This window comes from Halichoeres trimaculatus, unplaced genomic scaffold, assembly GCF_033239565.1.
Source record: "Halichoeres trimaculatus isolate MK-OKI-2021-1 unplaced genomic scaffold, fHalTri1.1 fHalTri1_scaffold_9, whole genome shotgun sequence".
NCBI lineage: Eukaryota > Metazoa > Chordata > Actinopteri > Labriformes > Labridae > Halichoeres > Halichoeres trimaculatus.
In genome coordinates this window covers 27,554,281-27,579,639 of record NW_027437188.1, presented here as the reverse complement: position 1 = coordinate 27,579,639, position 25,359 = coordinate 27,554,281, and the positions used below count along the sequence as shown (strand labels likewise).

The following is a 25,359-nucleotide window of genomic DNA, read 5'->3' as shown; positions in this document are numbered from 1 at the left end:
AACTGTCTGGGGAGCACAGATGATCTTTTCCGTTATTTTAAAGGGGAGGTCGGGAGATAATCTGGCACTGTGGTTAGATGGTTTCTCAGGTGGTACCAATTATCTGATCCCTCACAAACCTTTGCTTCCCCCTCACATTTTCCTCTGGCGTTGTTCAGCTTGCTCCAAAATTTGGGAAGATTTTATGTCTTCAAACACAACACATTTTCTCTAATCAAATACATCCAATCAACAATATGTATCCTTTAACTGCTGCAGTTTTTAGTGTCTTATGAAAGCAGCAACATGCTTTGAAATTTGAATGTGGGATATATAAGTAAATGCATAAAGGCATTATGGGTCTTTAAAAGGGGCCTTGGTTGATCTTTAATCTCTTGCTATGAGAGGGAAAGTGGGTAGGAGGGCCTTAGAGGTGGACACGTCCAGCTTTTGTGGGTTTGTTCACATGCTGGGGAGCTTTGAGTGTCTGACAGCCGTTTAACTCCACACGACCTGTTTCTCAAGTGCCATCGTTTGGGCGCTCTTGAATCCTGTTAGGAGCCGTAATTACAATTCATGCACTCCCTGCGCTTCTTTGAAGAGGCATTGAGAGAGCAAAGAGGGGTGCGGAGAGCCTGAGAGAGCCTTAGCCGTGCTGGTCCTTCATCAGAGTGGAAAGAGCTCTGTGATTTCTGGTAAACTACCTAAATACTGCAAACATCACCATCAAATCAAGCTACTACAGAAGTTATGTAATACACAGACCCCAAAATTATAGTCATAGAAATATTTTAAAAATTCAGAGAAATAAATATTTTTGTCTAGGATGTATTGATGTTGTGAAACATATATTTTACATGACACATTTATGTAATTTCCTTCTTTCAAGTGTGCAAACAAGTCAGGAAACTGAAGTACAATTGAAGTAAAGCTCCTTCAATGACTTTCAAACAGAAAAGAAGAGAAAGGGTGAGCATAATGCCTAATAGGTGCTTTAGTAATTTCTGAGTTTTCATAGCTTAATCCGTTCTGAAAAGCTCAGGAGAAGAAAGGCTGCAAATGGCCCTCAGTATTAATTTGATGTGACTTCTGTACAATAAGGGCTGTGGATCCCAGAAGCCCATTTTCAGGCTTACCTTCTTTCATCATCCTCAGCCCTTGGAACTTTTGCCTAAATGTTTCATGAAACCAGGGCTGTAAGCCTCTTTGGTATTCTGTCCGTATAATGCCTGGTTTAAGACTATTATTACACCATGTTCAAGGCAGAGGAGCACATACAAACAGAGAAGCTGCCTCTCCATTGTGTGGAACCATAATTGATTTAGTACAATTGGGAGAGCACTTTTATTTAAACACACATATTCTATGGCTCATTTCCCTCCTTTCCTTTTGAGTTTTAGGAATGCAAATGAAGACTCCTTCTTTAGAAAAGTAACCATTCTCTCTGATTTTCTGCTGATATCTTCTGATTTTGGATCACATCATATGAAATCTGCTTTTTCAAACATTAATCATTTATTTCAACACTTTTTTTCTCAGAATAACACTTAAGCGACCAAACCACACAAACAAAATAGTGCCTCATTACTCAGATTTCTTTCTGATATTATGTTTCGATAAAAGTACAATTAAAATGAAATTCTGCACTGTTGTTTTCAGCATGCAGAGACCCTCACCTGTCACCCTACCTCCATCACCATGTTTAAAAATGAAGTCTGTGTAGACTTCAGTGAGATTCATAAAAGTCCTTATTTTGTTTTTTTTTTCTTTGCCTGCAGAGAGATGAAGCAGGAAAAGCATTCTGTTTGTTATCAAAGCTCCCTGTGATGATGTGCCTGAGGAAAGTGCAGGCTGTATCTCTAGGCTCTCTGCTCTGTAACACAGTGCTTTGTAACACACTCTCATTATAAAAATATTGTCAGGGATATAGATAAGTGTCTTTTTTTCACAATTGAACACAACAAAGAGACTGATTTCTTTATGTGTAAGCTATGTTTACACCAAATGGGGCAAACTAGCAGGGGGGACTTACTGGGTGGGTCAGTGACCCTGGAGAAAACAGCTTGCATTAATATGGTCTAATCCAGTGTAATTAGTCAAATTACAGCATGCCAAGCAGCTTGTCAAGGGCTGTTGGCTTTGGCAGGCTCTCAGGATGGCCTAGCGTCCCCTTGGACAGCAAAAAAGACCTAAAAGCCACCCTATTGCACTTGCTTAACTCCCTTCAGTCCGTTTTCCTGATCCCCCATCTTTCTATCCTTAAAAAAGGGAGGACTCTTTCAGCCGTACTTTAATGTTTTCACCTTCCCCGAGTTGTCTCTCATACCCCCAGGCTGCTAGCTTGGCTTTCTGCCTGCCTGCTAAGGTGGATCAAAATGATATGAGGATTCATTGCACGGGCTACAGAAAGTCAGAGTAATTACATCAGTGCGGCACTCCTCCTACGTGATTTTATGCAAGCGAGAGGAAGAGAGCGTCAGAGCATGCTAACTAGTGCCGCTAAGATCCACAGACGTGGTTAAGACACTTCCTCAAGTCTTAGGATTAGTATTGGTGAAAAGATTTAAACTATATAATTACATGAGGATAAAGTACAAATTATCAAGTGCACTCAACAGCCAGATTATCATCCCCAGCAAGCCCCGTTCAGCCCCAAGGGGTGAGCCTGGATGACAAAAGGCCCTCATTAGCATAAATTTACAAGCGCTCTCGTTTAAAGGAGCTGATAAGAACCTGTTCCACCTTTGCTTTGGCCCTGAATGGCTTGTTGTGGTTTTGGCAATGACAGATAAGTCAGGGTAATTCCACTTTATGCCTGAAAAAATGATGCTCCAGATTCTGGCTGCATCCTGAAGGTGTCACCCACCATAATCCTCAAAGAGCGTCCAGCAGAAAGGGGGCTGTGTGTTTTCCAGATGATATACTACGAATGACAGAAAGAATTATAAGAAGGAGGACAAATCTGTAACATATTATTAAGCAATTCCCAGTGAATAACAGGGATAAAAGGATAATGGATGGGGGTGCTGTTATTACCTTGGTGCTGAGGGAAGCGCCAAAGCAAAGGTAGAGAGACAAGATTAATTGAGGACGAGTGAAGCGCTCATTGCTCATCAGGCCCTCTCGTCTAACCACTTGCTCTTTCTGTCCTTCTCCTCCTCTGTCTCTCCGCCTCTCCATCCTTGTCTCGTTCTTTCTCTTCTCCTCTGTCTTGCTCTGAGCCGTCCCTCCCACACACCACCATTAAAAAAAAAACGAGGATAAGAAAAGTTGGATTTAAAGCGATCAGCTTGGCACTCTCTGTGGCAGCCAGAGGAAGCCTGGTACTCAGGCCAGGAAGATTTCAGTCATCTTAAGGCTGACAAGTCCCTGAAAAAGTCCCATTAGGAAAAGCTTGCTGAAAAGACCCCATACCAAATGACTGCATCGCTTCTCTCAAGCTCCTTAAGTGAAGGCATCCTCAAGCTGTTTATCTGGATGATGTGCTCACAGAGTGTGTTCATGTGTGTGAGGACATGACCATGGGTTGGCCATGTTTGTATGTATGTTTAAATTTCTCTTGATCACCATTAGTAACAGAGCTACAAGGGTGAGTCCTGTAGCTCGAATGTTAATTTACACCAAAAGAATTGTCTGAAAATGACTAATGAGGGTGAATAATTGCTGTCATTGTGGTTGAATTGTCAAAATCCCAAAAATACAGCTATTAGCATGTTTAAACAAACAAAATGTTTTTGGAAATTTAAATGACACACTAAGATGATCCTATAAAGGATATGAAAAGGGCATATGGGTTCACATAAAACTGAAATAGAAATGCATGCTTGTGAAACCAAGGTATAATGTGCTTGTCAATCATCTACTTGAATAACTGTATTTAAAGCATATAGTATGGTACTTTGTTTTCCCAACAGTTGAATAAACATGAACCAAACTCTGGATAAAAGAAGAAAATAGACTTTTGGTTTCGGTTGTTTTTCTAACCTCTCAGCTTCAGCAGGCACCATGTGGATTGATGCCAAACTTTGTGAATCATCACTGCAGGGAACCACAATCCTAAGTAACCATTTTAATTTTTTTAATGCATTGCATGTCTCCAGGCTTTATAATTTTACATTAACTGATAAAGAATTTTTAAGGAGCCCTGACTCTCGAAGAAGAGATTGCATACCAGTGAAACAGCCCCTCCCACCTGTCCTACCGTGGCGGTGTTGAAGACAGCGCTGCAGGGCCTGCTAATGTGCGTGAAATACCATTCCTGACATAAATGTTATTGACAAACTTGGCTGGACATTTGGGGCAGTGAACTGCCAGCATATTTAATGCATATTCATCTCCTTTATCCCACTGGTCTTGCCAGAGCACCCAAGCTGTGTCATCTTGCCACACTCCAGCTACCACCCAAATGTATAGTGACACTGATTATGCAAATCTGTGTCTTGTTTTTCCCCAATACCTGCATTAGGAGCCTGCTACTTTATTGAAGTTGAGATGTGGGTCTCACAGAGGGGAACCAAGCGGAATGCAGATTTTTTTTTTTTTTGATAATCTGTGGGAATCTTTTACAGTTTTGAATTTCTACACTGCATAACAGTTGTCACATTAAGGGGGGGATAAGACGAGTAACTCACTTTGATGCTGAGGCATATGTTATGAATCTTTGTGGGATGTAAAATGGATTAAAGCTTAAATAAAAGTTTGGATTTTAACACATCTTGGTGACTGCCTGCAGAGCTTTATCAAGTTTGAAATGGTAATTTTTATTTTTTTATATACTGTTAAGAACACCTGAAGAAAGAGAATAAGTATGGTTCTTTATTTTATTTGAAGGGTCATCACTGAAATCAAAGATTTTAAACAAAAGCAAAACTAACAAAAAAACAAAGAAACCCCCCTCTTCCTCTCTTTAATTCTTAATGTTAAACAAAAAGCTGAATCTGGCTTTTGACATTGTAAAAAAAACAGTTCATGGAAACATTATTCCATTTAACACTTTTGTATTCTGATACAGGTAAAAGAAGGAGGCTGATACCTGAAAATCTTTACTAATAAATCTCAAACTACCTTTCCTGACAGCTAATTTCACACTACAGGAAGTAAGAACATATTGAAATGTGAGTATAATGTTAAGTCAAGAATTCTGCCACTGAAAATAAAATAGTCATATGTGTGAATATGAATTCACACATTAAATAAGTGAAATTTCATGACCCAGACTAACACATTGCCTTTGGCTCCCACTAATCCAAATGTTGCTCTCTGCTCTTGCTGGTACTGGGTTTTATGCTTCCTCTTTGCCTTCCCCGACTGCTCAACCTCTTCACAGACTTGTCCGTATTGCCCGGGGTCAGCCATTGAATACAGTATACACAGTGTGTGCTGATCCTCCAAATTGCCATGTGTGAAATCCATCCCACTCGCTCCTAGGGGAGTAGTCATATCACTCAAAATGAAACTGCCTTTCGTATCCTCCCCTTATTCTTCCGCTCCCCTGTTCTCTCCGGCCGCCTGGGATCTTGCAGTAGTGAGGCTTTATTGTGGAAGCCTATTAGACAAATCTTGGAAGAATGCAGCCTAGGTGCTGTGATACCAGGTTGTCAGAGTTCTCCACGGACTCATATAAATATATCAGTCATGCAGGCTTGGAGGTCTCACTGAATTATATTATTTTTCTGTTTGCTTAAATGCAGTGGAAGGGATTGTATTTCATATAGGAGAAAATTGCATCAGGTTTTAGAGAAAATGCTTCGTTAGATTTATTAATAACTTCTGTCATAGTGTCTCAGGCAATGTGGGGGTTAAAGCCATAAAGAAGCCAGATATGATTAGGATCTATTTTCACGCATGAAGAGACTTTCTATCACTTTTAAGTATGTTCTCCACAGGAGCATCTGCACGTTATTACATATGAGTTTCAGCCTAAACACTGCTGTCACCTGTGCCTCCCCTCATCTCATCTGTCGCAACATTTTTCTGTTTTCCACCTGCGATGATCCAAAAGCAGAAAGCAGCCTGCCCCTTGTCAAACCGTGTAGAGAAGAGAAAGGATATAAAGGAAAGGGAGGACAGAGACGTTAAATTGCATTATGGCTATTAAGCTTTGGAGACATACGCATCTCCCCGCAGCTGGCAGAGCAGCGCATGCGCCTGTAGCTCTTAATGAGCCTGCGTGGAGGGACCTGTGTGGAAACAAAAGACTGTGCTTCACGGCCATACCAGACCCCTCCACCCGTCCCCTCGTTGCTCCCCCAGCCCTGAGCGTGACAGACCAAGAGCAGAGCGCCGGTCCCTTCCTGGTGGCGTGATTAGATTGGGGCCGAAGTCTCCAGCTGGCAGGCCTGTCTGTGACTGGAGGCGGCGGTCCCCAGCGCTTGTCACTGGCTGACACCTCTGACAGGCAGGGGACAGCTTCAGCAGACAGGTTCATTAAATGGCATTTTTTACAGCTGGGCCTCCAAAAATGAGGGCTGGGCTTTGTCAAATCTCGAAGTCTACAGGGGCCCCTGTGTGTTGGTTTAGACCAAAGCTTTGTTGTTATGACAAATTTTTGATCTGGGCTGTTTGAAATCAGCTCTTTTTTTCTCCTCTTTAGCCTCTCTTTTGTTGACAGCTCGCCCTTTGGCCTCTACTTTGTTGTAGCAGAAAAACTTCTCTCCAGCGGGTCGACAAGGAAAAGTCAGGACTAAAAGATTATTTTATTAAGGATACGAGAGTAAACCACGCTATAGCTTTTAGGTCTTACAGTGTTCACATTATTACTTTCTGTTTATAACAATAGTTTTTATACAGATATTTTTATGCCAAACAGAGATTTCTGTAAACAAATCCACTGCACTGTTACAGTGACATGCAGAATGAATAGAGTGTCAATAATTGAGAAGCCATTTGAAGTCTCCAAACATCAAGATAACTTCATATATATTCAAATTGCAGCCACCCTTTCCCTTGATGGAGTCAACTGTTGTAGCTTTCCCATGATGCAAATCTGCATGAGTTGCTTTTCAGCATTGCACTCTGAAGACTGCTTCCAGAACATCTGGCTGCAGAGCAGGAGGAGGAATGAAAGCTACCCTGCCTCTGAGTGGGCTGCCTCTGCTGGCCCTCAACAGTCCGCCTTCAGCCCCACAGCCGTCCCTCCATCTCACCTCCCTTCCTCTCCACTCCCCCTGTCAGCACGCTGCCTCCTCTGGGCCCGGCTGTCTCTATGACAACTGTTTGAGTTGGGGGTTGCAGAGGTGTCAGGCAGGGGCATTACTGGGAGGAGAGCACCAGAGATGCTGTGCTGCACATCCACCATCTCCACCTAATCCAATTTTAATTGAGCTCCAGAGATTTTGGATGTGGCACGGAGGTCGGGCATGAGCTATTCCAGGGAGAAATTAAGGCAGCTCGGCTTGCGCTGCACTCTTCCAGCCTGTCACTGTTTTAAATGAGCATTAGCATCAGACCTAACCCAGCTGAACATCTCACTCCGGCTTCCTCCCTGCTTACTCCACCTCTATCACCCCCACACACATATACAGACCCCCCCCACACACACACACACACAAACTTATGTACTGTATGGCCTCTCCCCCTTGCTGCCCTTCTGGATCTTTATTCTCTCACTCTTCTCTCAACCCAGCATATGTGTGATTATGACCTGGGGAGCTGATAAGGTTGCTCCCTGGCTCATACTGTTGGACAAAATTGTTCAGTCAGAGGGAAGTGAAACGGAAGGAAGAGAAGGAGGTGTGTGAGACTTTTCTCACCTGTCAGAACAACTGTCTGGGTTTCCTGTGTGTGGGTCTGACTGCTGCCACAGTGGTGCTACATACACTAATGATCCTTTGTCTCCTCACTCTGCACCTTGATGGGATGATTTTATTGATTATTTACATGTCACCAAGTCAGGGGGTTGATTTTTCACCTCTTGCTTTGGTGAGATCATAGACCAGCTGGTGTTAAAAGTGTTGAACCTTCAAGACTGCGACATGGTGTTTTGGAAATACGCTTTTCTAAACAGTGTTATTGTATTCGTTAATTTCACTGAAGGTGAATATCAAAGGGTCGGAGTTTCTAAGAAAAAGTCTCCCTTCTAGATATATGCCTGATTGTAATCCACACTTTAAAATTAGATTATCAGCACCAATATTATAGGTTACAGGTCATTTCAAAAACTACTTCTTAGCTCCTCGATCGGGTTGAGCAGGACTGGATTGATTTACAGCATGTCTGGGTCTCTATGACAACACCACATTGGCTGATGAAGTTTGGTAGTGAGCAGTTTTTCTCTGCTGAAAAAGTTAGCTGTTATTATTTTTGTAGTGATGGTGGACACAGGAGCCTAACTGTCTGACAGAAAAAGGACAGAAGAGCAAAAAAAGCTAAACAGGAGAGTGATAGAGCAAGAGCTAAAGGCTAACACAGGGGCTAAGCTGTTTGTGCTAATGTACACTTCAACCCACATGCAGCAGTTATTCAGCAGTGGTCTGTTCAAACTTGAGAGTTTATCAATAAAATGAAGAGTAAAGTTACGTTAGCTCTGCATGGTGGATGACCGGCAGGAAATAGCTAACCAGGATTTACTAATGTTACACATTACGGACATGTCTTAGAGTGCCAGACTGCTAGCTGCGCTAAATATAGATTGCTACTTAACTACTTCCAAACTGACAGTCTTCACTTGTTGTCACGTTAGCCTACAGATACGTCTAAGCACAGGGCTGCCGATAGCACTACATATAGCGAGCCACTACCACATTTGCTTGATGTCACATTTCAAACCATATTGCTATGTCAATGTACTGATAAATGCCTTACCGCAGCAAGTTGTATCCAGTTAAAAGTTTTCCTGAATAAAGAAAATTTGTTTCGATCTAATCTCCAAACTTCGCTAAAAGTCATTTACAACAGTGTGCGTGAGACCCCAGGCCACAAGGTGGCGAGGTAGTGCAGTTAAAGCAGATCCTCCTCATAGCATTTGTAAGCGTAGTATGGGGATTTTTTTAATGAAATCTATGTGAAAGATTTAAATTCAGCTGAGAAATACAGGAGAAGACAAGCTAAACCATCATTTCACTTTATTAACTGAAGCACTGAAGAATTATTAAGCACCATTATCTCTCTTTTTTTAAAGTGTATTTCAGGTCACATTTACTGTCCTGTTCTGGGTATTAATCCATAATAGTGGATGATTTTATTTTGATATCATGCTATGAGACTGTATTCCCTTCTGCTTGTTTTAGGTCTTGGTCTACACCGAGGGTTTGCATGGGAAGTGGATGTTCAGTGAGATTCGGGCAGTTTTCACCAGACGCCACCTCCTGCAGAACACAGCGATTGAAGTCTTTATGGCCAACAGAAGTAAGTGAAAGATCCAATTATAGCATATTTGGGATCAATGCGTCTCCAGTTTTGTCCCACTTAGTGATATCTCTCACTTCTCCACAGCTTCGGTCATGTTCAACTTCCCGGACCAGGCCACCGTTAAAAAAGTGGTCTACAGTCTTCCTCGAGTGGGAGTTGGCACCAGCTATGGTCTTCCACAAGCCAGGTAGATGGAATATTCCCTCAAAAAGGAAAAAAAATGAACAGTATCCCAGGTTTCTAATAATATTTTGGACCTTTGTGGCTCAGGTTAACTCCACTGAGTTGTGTGTCAGGGCCTCTGTGTGGCCCGGCCTGCAGCAGAGTCATTTGAAGTCTCATTGGTCCAGTCATTGCAGTGGATGTGCACTGACCCTGACTGAACTGACCTAATTCCCTGACAGAAGACTCTATAGAGCAGGGCTGCAGCCAGGCCACTGACCACAGAGAAAACCACTGATTCCCCTTAGACTCCTTCAGTGCTAACAAGCCTGTTTGCACACTGTTAGAAAAACAAATACATTACCTTAAGTCTTACATTCAGTTATTGGATATAAAAGAGGTCATCCTACAGAAATGTGTTCATTCATCAGCTTTTGATTTACAACTCTTTTTTTTAGAATCATTTTGAAATCAAAGCTATGAAAGCCATGATAAGATTGACATTTTCTATCCCCTGCTTGTCATTAACTTTAAAATTTTTAAAGTAAACAATGTATCAACCCAAATGATAAAGCAATTTTTACTCTTCTTCAAAATATTCAGTCCTGTTCTTGCTCATTCTTTCTCCCTACAGTTATTGCTCCTTTCTTTCAAGTTTTGCGAGTTAACATTTTAGTGCAGTGTCTGACACAAACACCAGCATTCTGTTTCCTGAAATCTTTTTTGCAGGCGCATCTCCATGGCCACCCCTCGGCAGCTCTTTAAATCATCCAACATGACCCAGCGCTGGCAGAGGAGAGAGATATCCAACTTTGAGTACCTCATGTTTCTCAATACTATTGCAGGTAAAGCATTCCCAAGCAACACTCTGAAGATATGAACATTTTTTACAGCCCACTGTTAAATAGATTATGATTTGTTTTCCTCTTTCTCTTGGAAAAACTTGCAGCTCAAAAAACTTTAAAGTTTTATCCATTATCTGTGTGAATTTTTTCACCATTGGAGGCTTATAACTTTAAGTTTAGCCCTCATGATCAATAAACTTCACGTGTCAGTGGTGCTAAAAGCATGTTATAAGTGGCCCCAGGTCTGTCGTATTAGTTTAAGAATACCTGGTAACCTAAAGCGTTGCTCAACACTGTAGACTTCACCGTTCATGGAAGCGCTCTGTTTGAAGCAAAGAGCAGGCACAGCAGATTTTGCCAGATAATTAGCACCAAGCTTACACGTGTGTGTGTCTGTGGAGTTGAGAGTTTCTGTTGTCGACTCTCTGATCTGAACTGCAACTAACAGGGAAGGCAAGAGCGACTGCACACTACTCCGCTCTGAGAGGTGTCATCCTCTCTCTCGCTGCATATTCATGCATATTTATATATAGCTCCTGCTTGAGTTCGATACATTATTGTCAGCTAATTAGATGTAAGGCAGACAGAAAAACATGCCCAAAATTCATTAAAAATCCCCAGTAATGACCTGGGCTGACAGGGATGTCAGAACAGTGTGGGGCGGCAGACAGGCGGGGGGGTGAAGTGCTGGGAAGAGGTGCGAACGGGGAAGTGGTCTTCTAATTAAACACTATTCCACTATTATTAACATCCTGCCATCCTGACTCAGGCCTCAGAACCACACCAACACCCCCGACTCTTCAAGTCTGCTGCTTCTTTTACTGTATTGTAATAATGCTGATAATTAAAGCTCTTCAGCTTCCCCTAGACCCAGGAGTGTCTGCTGAAACCTTCCCATACACTCTCCTGTCAGACTTTAACACTCACTCAGCCAGATTTAGATCATCTGATGCTAACCGGCTGCCAACCTGGAGTGAGAGGAGACATGTCTACTGGATTGGTATGAGCTTAGGTCTCCAGTAAAAGCTTTGCAGTTCTGGTAAACAAGAAATAAAATATTTCTTCTGAAAGATCTGTTTTATTCATTGAATGATTTTCAAAATAACCCAAATGTTTTATTTAAATATAGTTTAGCAGCTATAATTTTTCTTACCTGAGTGTTGTGCTCAAAGCTCATGTGTTTTCCATCAGACAGTGTGCTTGTGTTGTTAAACTTGTTGATCTAACTAATTCTTTAATTGTCTCAATGAATATCCTTCAGTCTTAAAGAGTTGAGTTCTGCTGCAAAAGTATTCTGGCAGGTCCAATATCCCACAGCTCTATCTGTTTAGCCTCAACCCTTTCAGGCTCAAATTAAGTTTCAGTATCAGAAAAAAACAGATATTTTGGGAAAAATATCATATGGGGTAGTTGTATACAATTCTGACTTTTTTTGAGAGATACCTTTACATGCAATGCATTCTGGGATGTTGCAACGTCAAATAAAGCTACCCCTAGGGAAAAACCCAGAGGAGATCAAATCTACTAATTGGCGTGTACTGTATCTATGTATATTCAAGATTCATCTTATGTAGTTTTGGTGTCAAATTAATGGAGGTTGGTAGTGAAACTTACATGAAATTGATGCCTTGAAAATCTGTTTCGATGAAACCAAGAAGGCAGTCATGTTAAAAGTGACACAGATCTGCCGCTTTGTGGGATAGTGGGAAACTGTTTGTTGCTAATGCACAACAAAGTTCTACAGTGGTACATCTGAGAAAAAAAGGCTCATAAAATGTGAATGTGGAGTGATTAGGTAACAAGCAATTAGCTGTTGCAAATCTGCCACGTCTGCCTTGAGAGGGTTAATAGAGGGTTAATACAAGGCTCAAGAACAAAATGTATGAACATAATTTTTGTATTCCAGTGATTATTGTTTGAAGAGATACTGAAATCCTTTAAAATCTAGGGACTCAGGACACATTAGAAAAACTCAAACATAGCTTAACCCTATAATACCAAATGTTTAATGTTTGTTACATGAGTTTCAAAGACCTCTACCTTATCATTATGATAGAGTATTTCCTTAAAAACCTGTTGAAAATGTATTCTACCCCCTTGAAGATTAGCCTTCCACTAGCAGAAGTTGTGTTTTGGCCCTTTTCAAAATGGCTGCTCTCATAAGATTATCCACACTTTTTTTCAGGAAAATCATTGCTAATTGTCAAGAAGGTGTGTTAAGAATAAAATCTAAACTGTGACTAATTTTTTCACAAGTATTTTCTGCATATTTACTAAAAATTTCAGAAAAAAGTTGCAGAAACTGCCCAATGTGTCAAATGGGATACAAAAAATATATAATAAACAAAATGATGTAGCATATTTTTGTGGGGATTTTGTTAAAGGGTTAATAAAACATCTCAGTTCTAAAAAACTGGATTTTCTGGTGATTTTTTGATGGGTCAGGCTTTACAGCGTTATGTAAATTACATTTGATCCTGTTAAAAGTGACAACATTGTGGCACAGTACAGTAAAGTGGCAGTGACATGGTAATGAGCTTGAGAGCTCAAGAGCTCATCAGTCTTATGGCCTGAGGGATGAAGCTGCCCTTCAGCCTAAAGCTTGTGGACCTGAAACTGTGGTGCCTTCTGCTCTGCAGCATGCAGACCAGTAAGTGTCTGCAGTGAACCTGACGACCTCTCAGTGAATCTCCTGAAGCTGCAGAGTGTCCTGGAGTTCATGTTTAGCCCCAACAATAAGAAAAGAGAGCAAGTTTGGTTACTACTCTCACTTGGCGACATTAGTGACACTGTGATACTGTATTTGTTTACTTGGGGCAGGTAGTAAAAAAAAAACTGTTACTCTCTATGACTGTCCTGCTGTCAGTTGATGTCTTAGGAGACTGAAGTGGTTCCAGTAAGTGTGGGACAGAGGAAACGATGATTAATTCATGGTGCTTCAAGAAGTCAGCAGTAGTGTGATGGTGGAAGTCAGTGCAGTTGTGGCTCTTTGTGAAATATTAGAGGACAACTGGCCTGAACATGGAGAGCTTGTTCAGGGCTGCCATCAGGTCCTAAATCCTTGCAGATGATTCCTTTGAAGGATCCTCGCACATCTGCCGCTAAAAGAGGATCTCAAAGGGCAGGTAGCAGGTTAATCTGGGAGGGATGCAGATATCATCTCAGCATTTCTGGTCAGTTGTAGTTGTCTGTGTAGCCCAGATGTTCCTTGCGTTGGAGAGCTCGTATTAAGAATTCATATACCCCCGTATTCTAGTGACCTCTCATGAGGTCTTGAGTGAAATAAAATGTTCTGACTTACTATGAGCCTTACATTTTTAGCATGATTTATCACCAATAGTAAAAGTTCCAACAAAACCATCCAAAACAGCCTCATCCCAATCCTGGATTACAACTGGCCACCACCTGACCTCACAGCTGTATCAGTGTCATCTTCAAAAGGAAAGCTGAGCATTAATGACAACATGCTACACGCGCTCTGCTTTCCCATGAATTTCCTTTAACACATGCTACCATCTGAAAACCATATTCCTGCAGCCAGAGCACACAAGGGAATTACATCTGGCCAATCAGTGCGTCAGGTTTTTGGTGACATTTCAGATGCTTGAAGTCCTGTCCCTGAGAGGGATCTGTATCCTTTGAATCTGATCAACTCCTCACAACTTTTATTCACTCAATGAGCTTAAAGACAGACTTGTAAGACTTCCTGAAATCCCCATAACTTGTTGATAAAGCACTCTCAACAGAAAAATACATAAAGAGGCTGAACAAACTCCCAAAGCAGAGAAAACTTGCCTGTAGTGTGCGTCTTTCCCTGGCAGACTCAGTATAAGACAGGAAGTGTTTTTGATTGAGGGCCCTGAGATTGGGGGCTTGTTGGAATGTTGCATGCTGATCCCCAAAAGTAACTAAACCCTCAAGTATACCCTGTCCCGCTTTCAACCCCTCTGTTCCCTTCCAACCTGTCATCACTCACAGTTTTCTGTCTACTCTATGTGTCTAGGGAGGACATATAATGACCTGAACCAGTACCCGGTCTTTCCCTGGGTCCTCACCAACTACGACTCAGAGGAGCTGGACCTGACCTTGCCAGGGAACTTCAGAGATCTCTCAAAGGTACAGTGACCCTTTGATTATTCACTGTTCAGTATGACATAAAAAGGGAGGAGCAAGTAGCAGCAACCAGTTCTGTCCCTGATTTCCTGTCCCAAGGCAAATAATCTTTTTTTCATTGACTCAAGAGTTGTTTGCAGTTTTAAAGAGTTGAAACTTATGAGAAATGTAGATTTGAAAAATGCCAATTTGTCATTCATGTAATGTCTAAAAAATGAATGTAGGTTATGATGACCATTTGGTTCAAACTGTAAGCCCAGTGTTAGGGCCCCTTTTTCACAAAGACTGTGTATTTGATTTTTTGACTTTCCTCAATTCTTTGAAGGTTTATTTGGTCAATAATTTCAGTGCTTTAATTTTAAAGTGCCAATTTTTGTGAATCGGTTGACTGTCATCATCATTTATTAGCGTTGTGTTGGAACAAAACAGATCAAGTTAACAACAAATGCTGGAATGTGAAAACACATCAGGGGTCGGACATTTAGCACAAATGGTTGAGAGCAACACAGATCTTAAAGATTTTTCAGTCCAAAACAAATGTTGCTTTTGCTACTAAGCTGCCATCTTCTGCCTTGAGAAAAGAAGCTGATGTGGATGTGTTTAAAACTGCGGTTCCTTGAGTGTTCACAAGAGGCTGGCTTTACAAGCCTGTAAGCCATACACACACATCCTAAAAAACATATCTTTAAAGCAGAAGTTAAGATATTTAAAGCCTGGTTCAAAAAACAATTTTGGTTTTGATGGCTCATTTTTCTAGCTGCAAACACCAAGCAGTCAGTTATCTTTAACCCATTTGTTGAGATAATATTAAGGTTACAAGATTTGCACAGCTAACTTGACTGACAGGTGGGCACACTGTAGCTGTCAGCTGGGAACTCTGCTTCAACTCCAACTCTTTGCCTTTGGCTAGGCCAAACCAAAGTTGGGTTGAGTCATCACTTAAAATATAGCAAATATAGCGGTCCACCTCAGTAGAATCAAATTCCACTTCAGAGACTGAAGTTGCATCTACAATTCACACAGTCTATGGTTGCTACAGCCTACTCGACTTTATGGAAAAAAAACTTCAAGCAAAGCAGTTAGCTATACAAATTAAAAAACTGGTAGCATATCTGTTTTACTTATAGCTTTTTTTGTGCTGCCCCAAAGTGGCCGATTTCCTATTTTGGGGGACTGGTAATCGGTCCATCTTTACATATGAATCCGACCTTATATTCCTCCGGGAAGGTCTGACAGTCATTGCTGCTTTTTGCTCTGAGACCTAGAACTCAGGACACTTTTTTGGTTAAGTTAAAACATAAAGATATTATTGTTTCACAGGTATTGATCAATGATTCTCAAAAAGATACGATTAGAACATTGAAGGCATATGCTGTCAGTTATAAAAAATAAAAAACGGTATTGGCCCAAATCAGTATCGGCATGTCAGGCTTTTTAAAGATCGGTGACCAGCCAGAAAATTGTGATCGGTGCACCCCCAATTATGATGTTGTGATTCCAAACATAACTAGGACAACAGCTAATGCAGTCAACTGCATTTAAAACCAAACTGTTCTTTTGTATTAGACATAAATTTTCATCGTGTATAGCCTTAGTTTCAATTAAGTTTTTGTTCTGATCTGACTTTCAAGCTTAATGAAGTTGTGAAAACAGGTCCTTCGCACAGGGTTACTGTGAAAGTCTTTCCAAATAAGGCTGGGGTCAAAACTGCATCAAGCTGTGCTGCGCTGAGAATCTTGCTAACACTGCCAAAATCACCAAAGCTCGGACACGATGACACTAATGCCCCTCAACCCTTGAAGAGTTCAGAGTCACGTTTGCACTGATTTTGACAGAAGATGCACAGGCTGTAGATCACTCTACCACAAACTGTGCCCTGGTTTACTTGATTACCACCCCCCTCCTCTCTGGCTGTCTCTCTTTCTCTTGCACATGCAAAGTGGAGCTCACTGACCTGAAAATAGTCACATTCCTGTCTGAGCTCCCTCACTCGCGCTCTCTTTATCGTTCCCTCATTCCCTCTTGTTTTCCTCAAAGCGCCAACAATCTGACTAAGACCCTCGCTTTGCAAATCTCACTTCCAAGCAGTTTGTATTAGGGAAATGCTTTTTTGAGGTATCTGTGCTGACTTTTATAGTTAGGTCAGAGGAAAACTACGCACAGAAAGTTGGTTTGAAGACTCAACGATTACGAGACCAGTGAGAAAGATAGATAGATAGACCTTGAAGAAGATCTTATTATTCGAGAAACTCTGCACCTTGACTAACAGCCCAGTTGTTTGTCTCGCCAACATTACCACAGCACCTGTCTACATTTGGTGGCTTTGGCTTGTTGGGCATTCAGGTGGGCTAAGAGAGCCACAGGATGTGTGTGTGAGAAGGTGGGGTTGGGGGTAGGGGGGTGATCTGGGCTGAGCCATGTGCGCCTGTCCTGCCCTGGGGAGACAGTTATGTATTGTAATGTATTCAGTGACATCCTCTCATGCTGTTTACAGGCCTGAGCTGCCTTCATTAGCATGAGTTCACAGCCCGAGTCTCCTGACAGTTGTCCTTGGAACCCCGGGGCTCTTACCTCCAAAAGTTCACAGCTAGTGTAGCAGGGAGGGACAGAGACCCACACTTCTCATCTCTGCTTGGCTTGCCCTTTTGTTCAATTATGGATCAAAAGTAGCAGCTCTGTCTCCAGAGACGTGTTCATTGTTTATTTCACTCTGAGTGTCTCTCCAAATTGTATGTCCAGTGGGTGTGGTTGTGTACAAACAGGCTGTGTGTATCAACTACACTAAGTCTGGATACCATTTCTAATGTTTACATAAAATAAAAATGCTTTTAACCAATGTCAAGACCATACTTTTTGGTGTAACCTTTTTCCATTTGACATAGACTCTGAACTTTAATTTTAACGCCACCCCATCAGTTGCACATGAATACAGCAAAGTTGAACATGAGTCTGACTTAAACTTAGCAAACTAGTTTGCAAGTCCAAACAAGCTTTCAATACCCATTATAATAATTGTCTGTGTTTGTACACGTGTGTTTTTTCTGATTCATATATTTGTCTGTTCCTAAAGCGTAGAATTTGTGATTGGCTTTGATAAATTTCCTATCTTAATTTATGCGTTCATGTCTTTTGCGGTTGAAAAATATCAAATCTCCTCATGTAATATCATCTGTCACTCTGGCGCTCACTGAGCTGCAGTGTTATGAAGATGAATAGTCTTGTTATTACTCTAGGCTTAATACACTTGATAAAACTAAATTGTAATTGCAAACCAATTACATGAAGTGAAGCGTTATTAACACTCTGAACATTTTCTCAGATTATCCCACGCTGGAATTTTGTGATTTGGGAGGCTCTCTTTCCCACAGGTCGTAGTCATACCTGAGACTTGTTAGTCAATCGCATGAGACTCCCACTTGATGGACAGCATTGTTGAAACTGCTGGAGCTCAGCCACTCAAACCTACTGCACACACCTACAATTACCTGCCGGTTGGGCATCCAGTCATCTGTGAACAGTGCATCGAACACTGCGTGGCTTTGCCTCAGGGCCGGAGTTCTGCATATTTGGATGTCAGATACATCCGTTCAGTGAAGTGTTTCATTAGATTCTAATGATTATTTTAAGAATTGACAAGTGGGTGATAGATAGGCGGAAGCCAATCTTCCTCACAGCTGTTAAATGATGTGATTGAGATAAATTTAATTGCACGAGAAGGTGGACGAAGCAGATGTGGAATAATTCTGTTTTCAGCTGATGAAATTGCATTATGTGCTCCCTTTTGTGAAACAGAATTCAGAGAAATAAGCTGCTCTGAAAAGTGGCACAAGGGAATTTCCTCTATCTTCTCATACATAAAAGTATTGGAAACATTTCCCTGACAGAATAACTTGAATAACACAGATAATGTCAGTTTCCGCCCCCTTTCAAACTTGAAGCTTGTACTGAGACCTGAAAGTAAAAACTGAGGATTTCTTAGAGACTAATACTATAAGTTATGAGGATTGAGTTTTACCGTAAAGAAAACCTTCAATGCTTTTCCACTGATATGGAAAAATCTTCATCCTCACTTCCTCTTTGACCAGGCTGCTTGGAGGCACATCTGCTTTGTCTTGAGTTTGAGCGTTTTCATTGCATCAGACTGGAGCTGCACGCAGCCCTGCCTCCAACAAGGCAAGCAAAGAAGCGACTGCGACTTCTCCTGACAGAGCACCATAGCAACATACTGTAATGTAATTTATCTTGAAATATAAAATGCAATCTGCGTCTCTTTGGAGGCTCGCTTACATATAACCAAACAAACGGAGGCTTCGTCTCTACACATCTTTTCAACCAACAGCTATGCTTGTTTTCTTCACCTTAAGAGTGCAGCACCACAAATGAAGCTGATTGAATATGAAAACAAATCTTATTTTGATCACTTTTTGCTTAGTGGTGCTGATATTTTTTCACCAGGTCAGAAGGTCCAGAAGAAATGAGCCAAGAAAGAGGCAAATTTGAAGCTGTCTGAACCAGTTGTTTTCATTGTCAGTCTGTATGAAATGCACTGCAGGAAAGGAAAGAGGTGATTATCTGTCATATTAACATAGGGACTTATCAACAAATGAGATCATGAAAACATAAAAAAGGACTAAAGGACTTTTGAAGAGATAAAACGTCTTTTTATACTCATTAATCAAAAAATGAAATCTACTTTCTTCTTATTTCTCTTCAAGTCAATGGGTCAAATTTTAATTTAGCAGCTGGAGTTTGAAGTTTTCATACAGAATATTAATTTTTTGGTGAAATCTTGCTCTGCAACAGTTCCAGATGTCATTTCATATGTGTCCCAGCTTTTTTTGGAATCAGGGTTGTACAATATTTGTTTTTAATATCCTGTTAGGCATTCTGATATCCTGTTATATTTTCCATAACACATACACATGCCCATAATAACACAACTTAGCTTGTTTTTCATTTTCTCCTAATTCAATGATATTAAACTGGGTGAGCAAAACTGCAAACTGGCCTCTAGTTCTGATACTCATTCTGTGCGCTCTGTATGTATTCATCTCATAGACTCATTACTACTACCTGCTGCTGTCTTTCACTTATTTGTCTCACTCTGTTATATGGACTACCTGGATCTTTCATACTCTTTTTCATAGATCTAACCTGCATTAGTTACCCTTGCCTCAGTTTTACAGAGTGTGAGACATCTTGTGGCTTGCACCCCGAGCCAGCTGGGCCAAGACGTCACATGCAGGGCTATTATCACCTCATAAATCTACACAGATCTCAATAAACTTCTCTTTCAGTCTATTCAATTGTGCTAACACTGATGTGGGCTGCCATTAGATTTTTGGGAGGAATGAAAAAAAAAGGTCTGGCCGCATTTAATTTTGACTCAGGCATGTGCACCATGCCACATGACCATAACTTTCAAAAGAGCAAGAGATGCCGAGTATCTTGAGAATAACAGTGTTATTGTAACAAAGTTAGAATTAGTGGCTTATTTTAAGGCAGCAGTTTTTGGAGTTAAGTGCTTTAATATTATTTTTTTTTCTGACCTTTGAGCTGCAGCTCTTAGGATTTTTAAAAAAAGCTGCAACTGATTGCATTACCAGCCTCCCTTCCCCCTGTTTAGCCGATTCAGTGAGACTGAGTATATTAATATTGACTGCCAATATGCCTGCAAGGCTCTTATATTGGACAGGGTGATTGAAAGGGCAGAGAAAGCAATTTATTCACCACCTAAATTTATGTTTAATGGGAGTAATTTTGTTGCCTTAAAAACACATAAAAATGAAACAGCCCCCAAAGGGATCAACAGTCATGGTGTTAGTATGATACTGAAATTATTACGGTGGCTGTTCAATGAACCACACTTTACAAGGTTCTGACTCAGTATGTAATGAACAGACTTTTGTCTTACAACTGTGGTGGTGATGTGCATTTTATTCACATCCTTATTCGCATTTATTTAACAGAATTTACTGCAAAACAACAAATAAACAAGTTTGAATTTTGACTCATTTTACTTGGCTGGATTGGTTTGATGTTTGCCGGCTTTTATTTTCTACACTGATACTTATCAGAATATGAAATAAAAACATTTATTCAGTTTTAATGCATGCTTTACCCAAACAGCTGATAAATTTAATGTTAAAAAGTTTTATTGGATTGGGTATGAGCCATTTTAGCCTAGTTTTAGCTAACTTTTTAGACTTTGCGATGTTGATTCAGCACCACTAACTTTAAAACCCAAGCTTGGGATGGTGCTTAGTGAGTCAACAGTGTTTCATGTGTTAATGTAAGTTACTTCCACCAGTGCCCAGTAGCACAGTAGCTCTGAGTAAAGTATGGCTTGGTGGGTGTGTTGGGTGTAAATCAGGTCAGCCGGGGTTAATCCACATGGATTAGCCACAACATTTAGCAGCAGACGCTCGTATCTCCTTCCTCCAGTTTCAGTGCGCCATCCAGCTCCCCCACTCCAGAGTGCCCCTGTAAATTTCAGACAGAAGACAGCCCAACAGGAACTTTTTAGGGTTCAGAAGAATAATGGGGTCTGACAGACAAATCCCAGAGTAAAGCTCCTTGTCTGCCCTGAACTCTCCCCCAGCATCTCTGCTGGCCTCAGCTCCAGCAGCCTAATGGGGAACTACTTAGAGCCTGCAAGTCTTTCTTTCTTAATTATGCTCAATTATGCTTTACCAATTCATGTGCTTACCCTACACACTGAACGGGGGAGCAGTTTCACTGTGCAGGTTTTAGTCCTGTAAGTTTTTGTCATTCTGAACTGTGTTCAGTAAATGTCCCCACAGTCTTGAGTTAGAACATTACAAACTTTCTACATGAGCTTTTAGTTCAACAGCATCTCATCTGTGTCACAAGACAACATCACCATCTGATCACATGTTCTTGTCTCTTTATGCACTATGATATATGCATTTCAATAATAAGGCCAGAGGGTGATCATTATCATTATCATTATCATTATCGTTATGTGAATCAGAAAAGTTAAACTTAAGGCTTGACTCATAGTAAGGCTTTACTTTTTAAAACAATCCATATGGTGGTGCAAATATACACAACATCCCACTTTGTTGGCCTTGAAACACTTTTTACAAGTTTGTGCGTTTATAATAGGAAGCCAGTTCAGCTGTACAAGCGAAGAGGAGCTCATATTGCATCAATTGTAAAGCACTTACATTGGCTTGCACTATCTCACATCTTAAAGCACTTGAATTTAAAGCCTTTCATGGACTTGTCGTTCTTTATACTGTCAAGACATGTGCCTGTAACAGTCTTCAGATCCATAGCTACCCTTCTGTGTTTGCTGTCTCTCCAGAGTTTTAGCACCATAACTAGAAAAGACATAAACACCGGACAGGGACCTAATGTAGATACATCATATCTGATTTCTCCGATAGGTTGTTCCTATATAAATACTGTTACTTTTTTGACATTTTTACTAAATTAGATTTTTTTAGCTTCATTTAACTCTGATTTCGGGTATGGTTGGGTATGATTTTGGGCAAGTGTTGTTCCTCTGACTGACTCATACCCTAACCTTATACTGAAAGATTCAATCCTAAGAATGTTTTTCTACTACGAGTCTTTGAACTGTATTTGTATTTGTGATTTATACATCGATTCTTTTTCATAACAGTTTTGCAGATTATAAGTTGTTTCTGTGAGACAGTCCCTTGTTTTTCAATAAGTAATTAAAAACTATCCCGGTTAACAGTCTAAGCCTTCAGTCTTCAAACTCAGAATACATGTAAAACTATGAAGCTCATACATAGTATAACATTAAAAGCCAATTTCCTTAGGCATGCAGCTTTGTATAAATATTAAAATGCTAAAAACACAAGTTTTTAAGTTGATGTTTGCTTTGTCAAAGCCTACACTTTAAATATTTGAGTGAATAGCCCTTAAATATTAATTAAAAGCTTAATCACGTGACCTGAATCTCTCATTTCTTTCATCTGCAGCCTGTTGGTGCTCTGAATCCAAAGCGCGCCGCCTTCTACGCCGAACACTACGAGACTTGGGAGGATGACCAGACCCCACCTTGTCATTACAGCTCTCACTACACCACAGCTGCTTCCACCTTGCATTGGCTTGTCAGAATAGTGAGTAAAATCCCTCCTTCAATCGTCTACACAGATGTTTTTGTACTGTCCTTTAAATCCTTGAACTAGTCAAGCATCTGAATAGGCATGAAGTTAAACTCACATCCTCACACGGCTTTTCATTTTTGACTCTGCATTAGTTGATTGTCACTTGTCAGGCTTGATGATGCCGTTACTTTGAAGCCTGTCGGCTTCTGCGCAGGAAACAGCTCAATTTGATTGGGTCTGAGTTAGACCAATGGCGCTCAGAAAACACATTTCACAGGCCAGTAAACCAGCATATGTGAACTAAATAAAGAGTGGCTGGGTAATGATTTACAGAGGCTGCTGTGACAGGTTTATGTGTTTCAGGCAACCCAGTGAGCGCTGGAGACATGTCCATCAAGGTTACTGAGCACTGTCCTCATTTACTCTGGAAGAGAAGGAGGAAACATGCAGGCTCCCTTACAATCACTCTGCTACAACACAGGCCGGTGTAATCTGCACGGCTTTTTTTGAGTTGGTGTCCATTTGATTTCCTGAAGTCAGCTCATTAATTTAAGAGAGCTCTGAAGAACTTGTACTATACTTCCCCTCCTCCCCCATCATTAGCAGAAAGGGGGTGATGAACTAAGGGAGCTCTCTTGACAGCAGTTAGATTGTCCTCAGTGGGTTTGTTCCCACAATCCCTTTCTTCCACTGGTGAGTGATCCATCCGCTCCAGCCGGCAATGGTTGCCATCCCAGGCTGAGAAAACCAAATTTGAGCCAATTATCATTATGGTTTGCTGTACTCAGGAAGAACACTAATTAATTCTCCCTCAGGCTTGGATACAATGAATGACAAATCTTCCACAGAGATCCGCTCGTCTGCGGCAGAAATAACAATGGAAACTGCAGATTATTCAGACTATTCACAGGTATATTAATAAATCCCATGGAGCATGGGTACCATGTCATTTCAAAAATGTGTCAGAGTGATCTTTACGCTCATTAAATGTTTTGCATCTGAAATGAGGATGATGAGGTTGGTGGTTTAAAAGCCGCAGTGACAGCCTTGCCCTCGTCACAGCAGTCATTTGTCCCAACCTTTTGCTGCATGTTGTCCACCACTCTCTACACCCCCAAAAATAACTTAAAAAAAAATCAAAAAACTGTGAAAAAGATTGTAATAATTATAAATTTGACTTTAAATCTTTGGTCGTTGTGACGCCTTCTTTGCTTTCTCTGCAGGAGCCCTTCACCACGTTCTTCCTCTGTGCCAATAACAACAAATTCGACCATCCTGACCGCACCTTTTCGGGTATCGCCCGCTCCTGGAGAAACTGTCAGAGAGACACATCTGAGGTCAAGGTGAGAATCATGAAACAAGGAGAGGAAAAACTGTGTGCTTAAACAGAGGAAGTTGGTATGTGATAATGATCTATTTCCTCGATATGTTCATCTGAGCATAAAGCATGTGTTATTGCACTTGGATGTCTTTTTTTATTGGAGCATATTTATTTTACACCTTGAAATTTATTCTATATCATCTCTAACAGCTGAACTACAAAGAGTGTATAGCCACACCGAGCCTCCAACCCATGAAATTCTTTCCTCTTCCCCTCAACAGTTCTTCAAAAAACACACGTCATTAATTATAAATGCCTTATTCAAATAATATCTCACAAAGACACATAGTGTTCAGGAGCACCCTGAGCATTTAGAAATGCACATTTGATATATTTCATGCAGAACACCAAAGTATCTCAGGGGTAGACTGATGTTGTATCTCTTCGTGCAAGCACTCATGAGTCTGAACAAAGGCTACGTCTGAAAGAAAGACAAAGCCCTCCCTCTGCAAATCCACAGAGCAGTTACTGAAAACGCTGAACCCTGCTGATTCGCCTCCATTTTGCCCACTGCACAACACGCAGCAGGAATATGCACTGACCTCAAAGTGTCATATATTTCTAGCACACCCTGCATCGGGTAGTGTTGCCCCAGGCAATTAATAAAGCATTAATGACAAAAGCTATTTAAAATGTAGTCTTTTATGTACGGACAGGGCTTTTGCTCGCCGGGATCTGTGGGAGAGCATCCAACAATCTATGTGAGGCAGAGGCAGAAAGCTGCGAGCATGAGAACAGCTGAATAGTCAAACGGCACCCTGTTAACAAATACAGCCTACTTTCGACTACTTGTATGTCTGGATGCATTTGTTTTTACACATGTAGGATGGTCGCTGATCTATTAGAGGGGGCGGTGTACTGTGCAGGACAATGCTGCATCACTAACATTTTTCTATTATGCAGTAGAAGCAAGAAAAGATGATGTAAAAGCATGTTTGGTTTAAAAAAAAGGGTGAAATAGGGCTTAAGTATGACACGTAGTTAAAATTTACTGAGGATTTGTTTCAGTATTCCCTCTTTCCATCATCTCTCTGATATTTTATTTCACCAAACTCAGCTTTTTCATTTTATTTCATATTGATGATTTAAACATGCAATGTAAGAAGAGGGGGGATCACATCACAATCATGCATATATTTAAACATAGGTGGACAAACATATAAACACATAAACGACAGACACATATATGACATGCACAGCCACCACGTAGCTTCCAAGTCTGAGCGGAGAGTCTGGGGTTAAGGTCAGTTTCGGCCCAGTACACCAAACAGACCATCAGGCTTCTGATTAAAAGCCAGCGTGTTTTTACCAGGGTCTCTCCTTCATTAACCTGGGCCCCCTCCAGCAGTAATGACGACAAGACCGAAGAAGGCTGAACCCCTGATGGGGATGACCTCCTAAAAGAGCAAGTCAAATGGAAACAATC

The 25,359-nt window shown here is 40.9% G+C and overlaps 1 protein-coding gene across 3 annotated transcripts in view; it reads left to right on the top strand.

The window, feature by feature from the left end:
* nbeab (neurobeachin b) overlaps positions 1–25,359 on the top strand; it is a 227,917-nt gene that overhangs the window by 179,940 nt on the left and 22,618 nt on the right. For all 3 annotated transcript variants that reach the window (XM_074680127.1, XM_074680125.1, XM_074680126.1), the window contains exons 40-45: positions 9,207–9,324; positions 9,412–9,514; positions 10,219–10,334; positions 14,338–14,450; positions 22,424–22,564; positions 23,776–23,895. In XM_074680127.1, the coding sequence (XP_074536228.1) occupies positions 9,207–9,324; positions 9,412–9,514; positions 10,219–10,334; positions 14,338–14,450; positions 22,424–22,564; positions 23,776–23,895 (711 nt within the window). The remainder of the gene's footprint in view (positions 1–9,206; positions 9,325–9,411; positions 9,515–10,218; positions 10,335–14,337; positions 14,451–22,423; positions 22,565–23,775; positions 23,896–25,359) is intronic.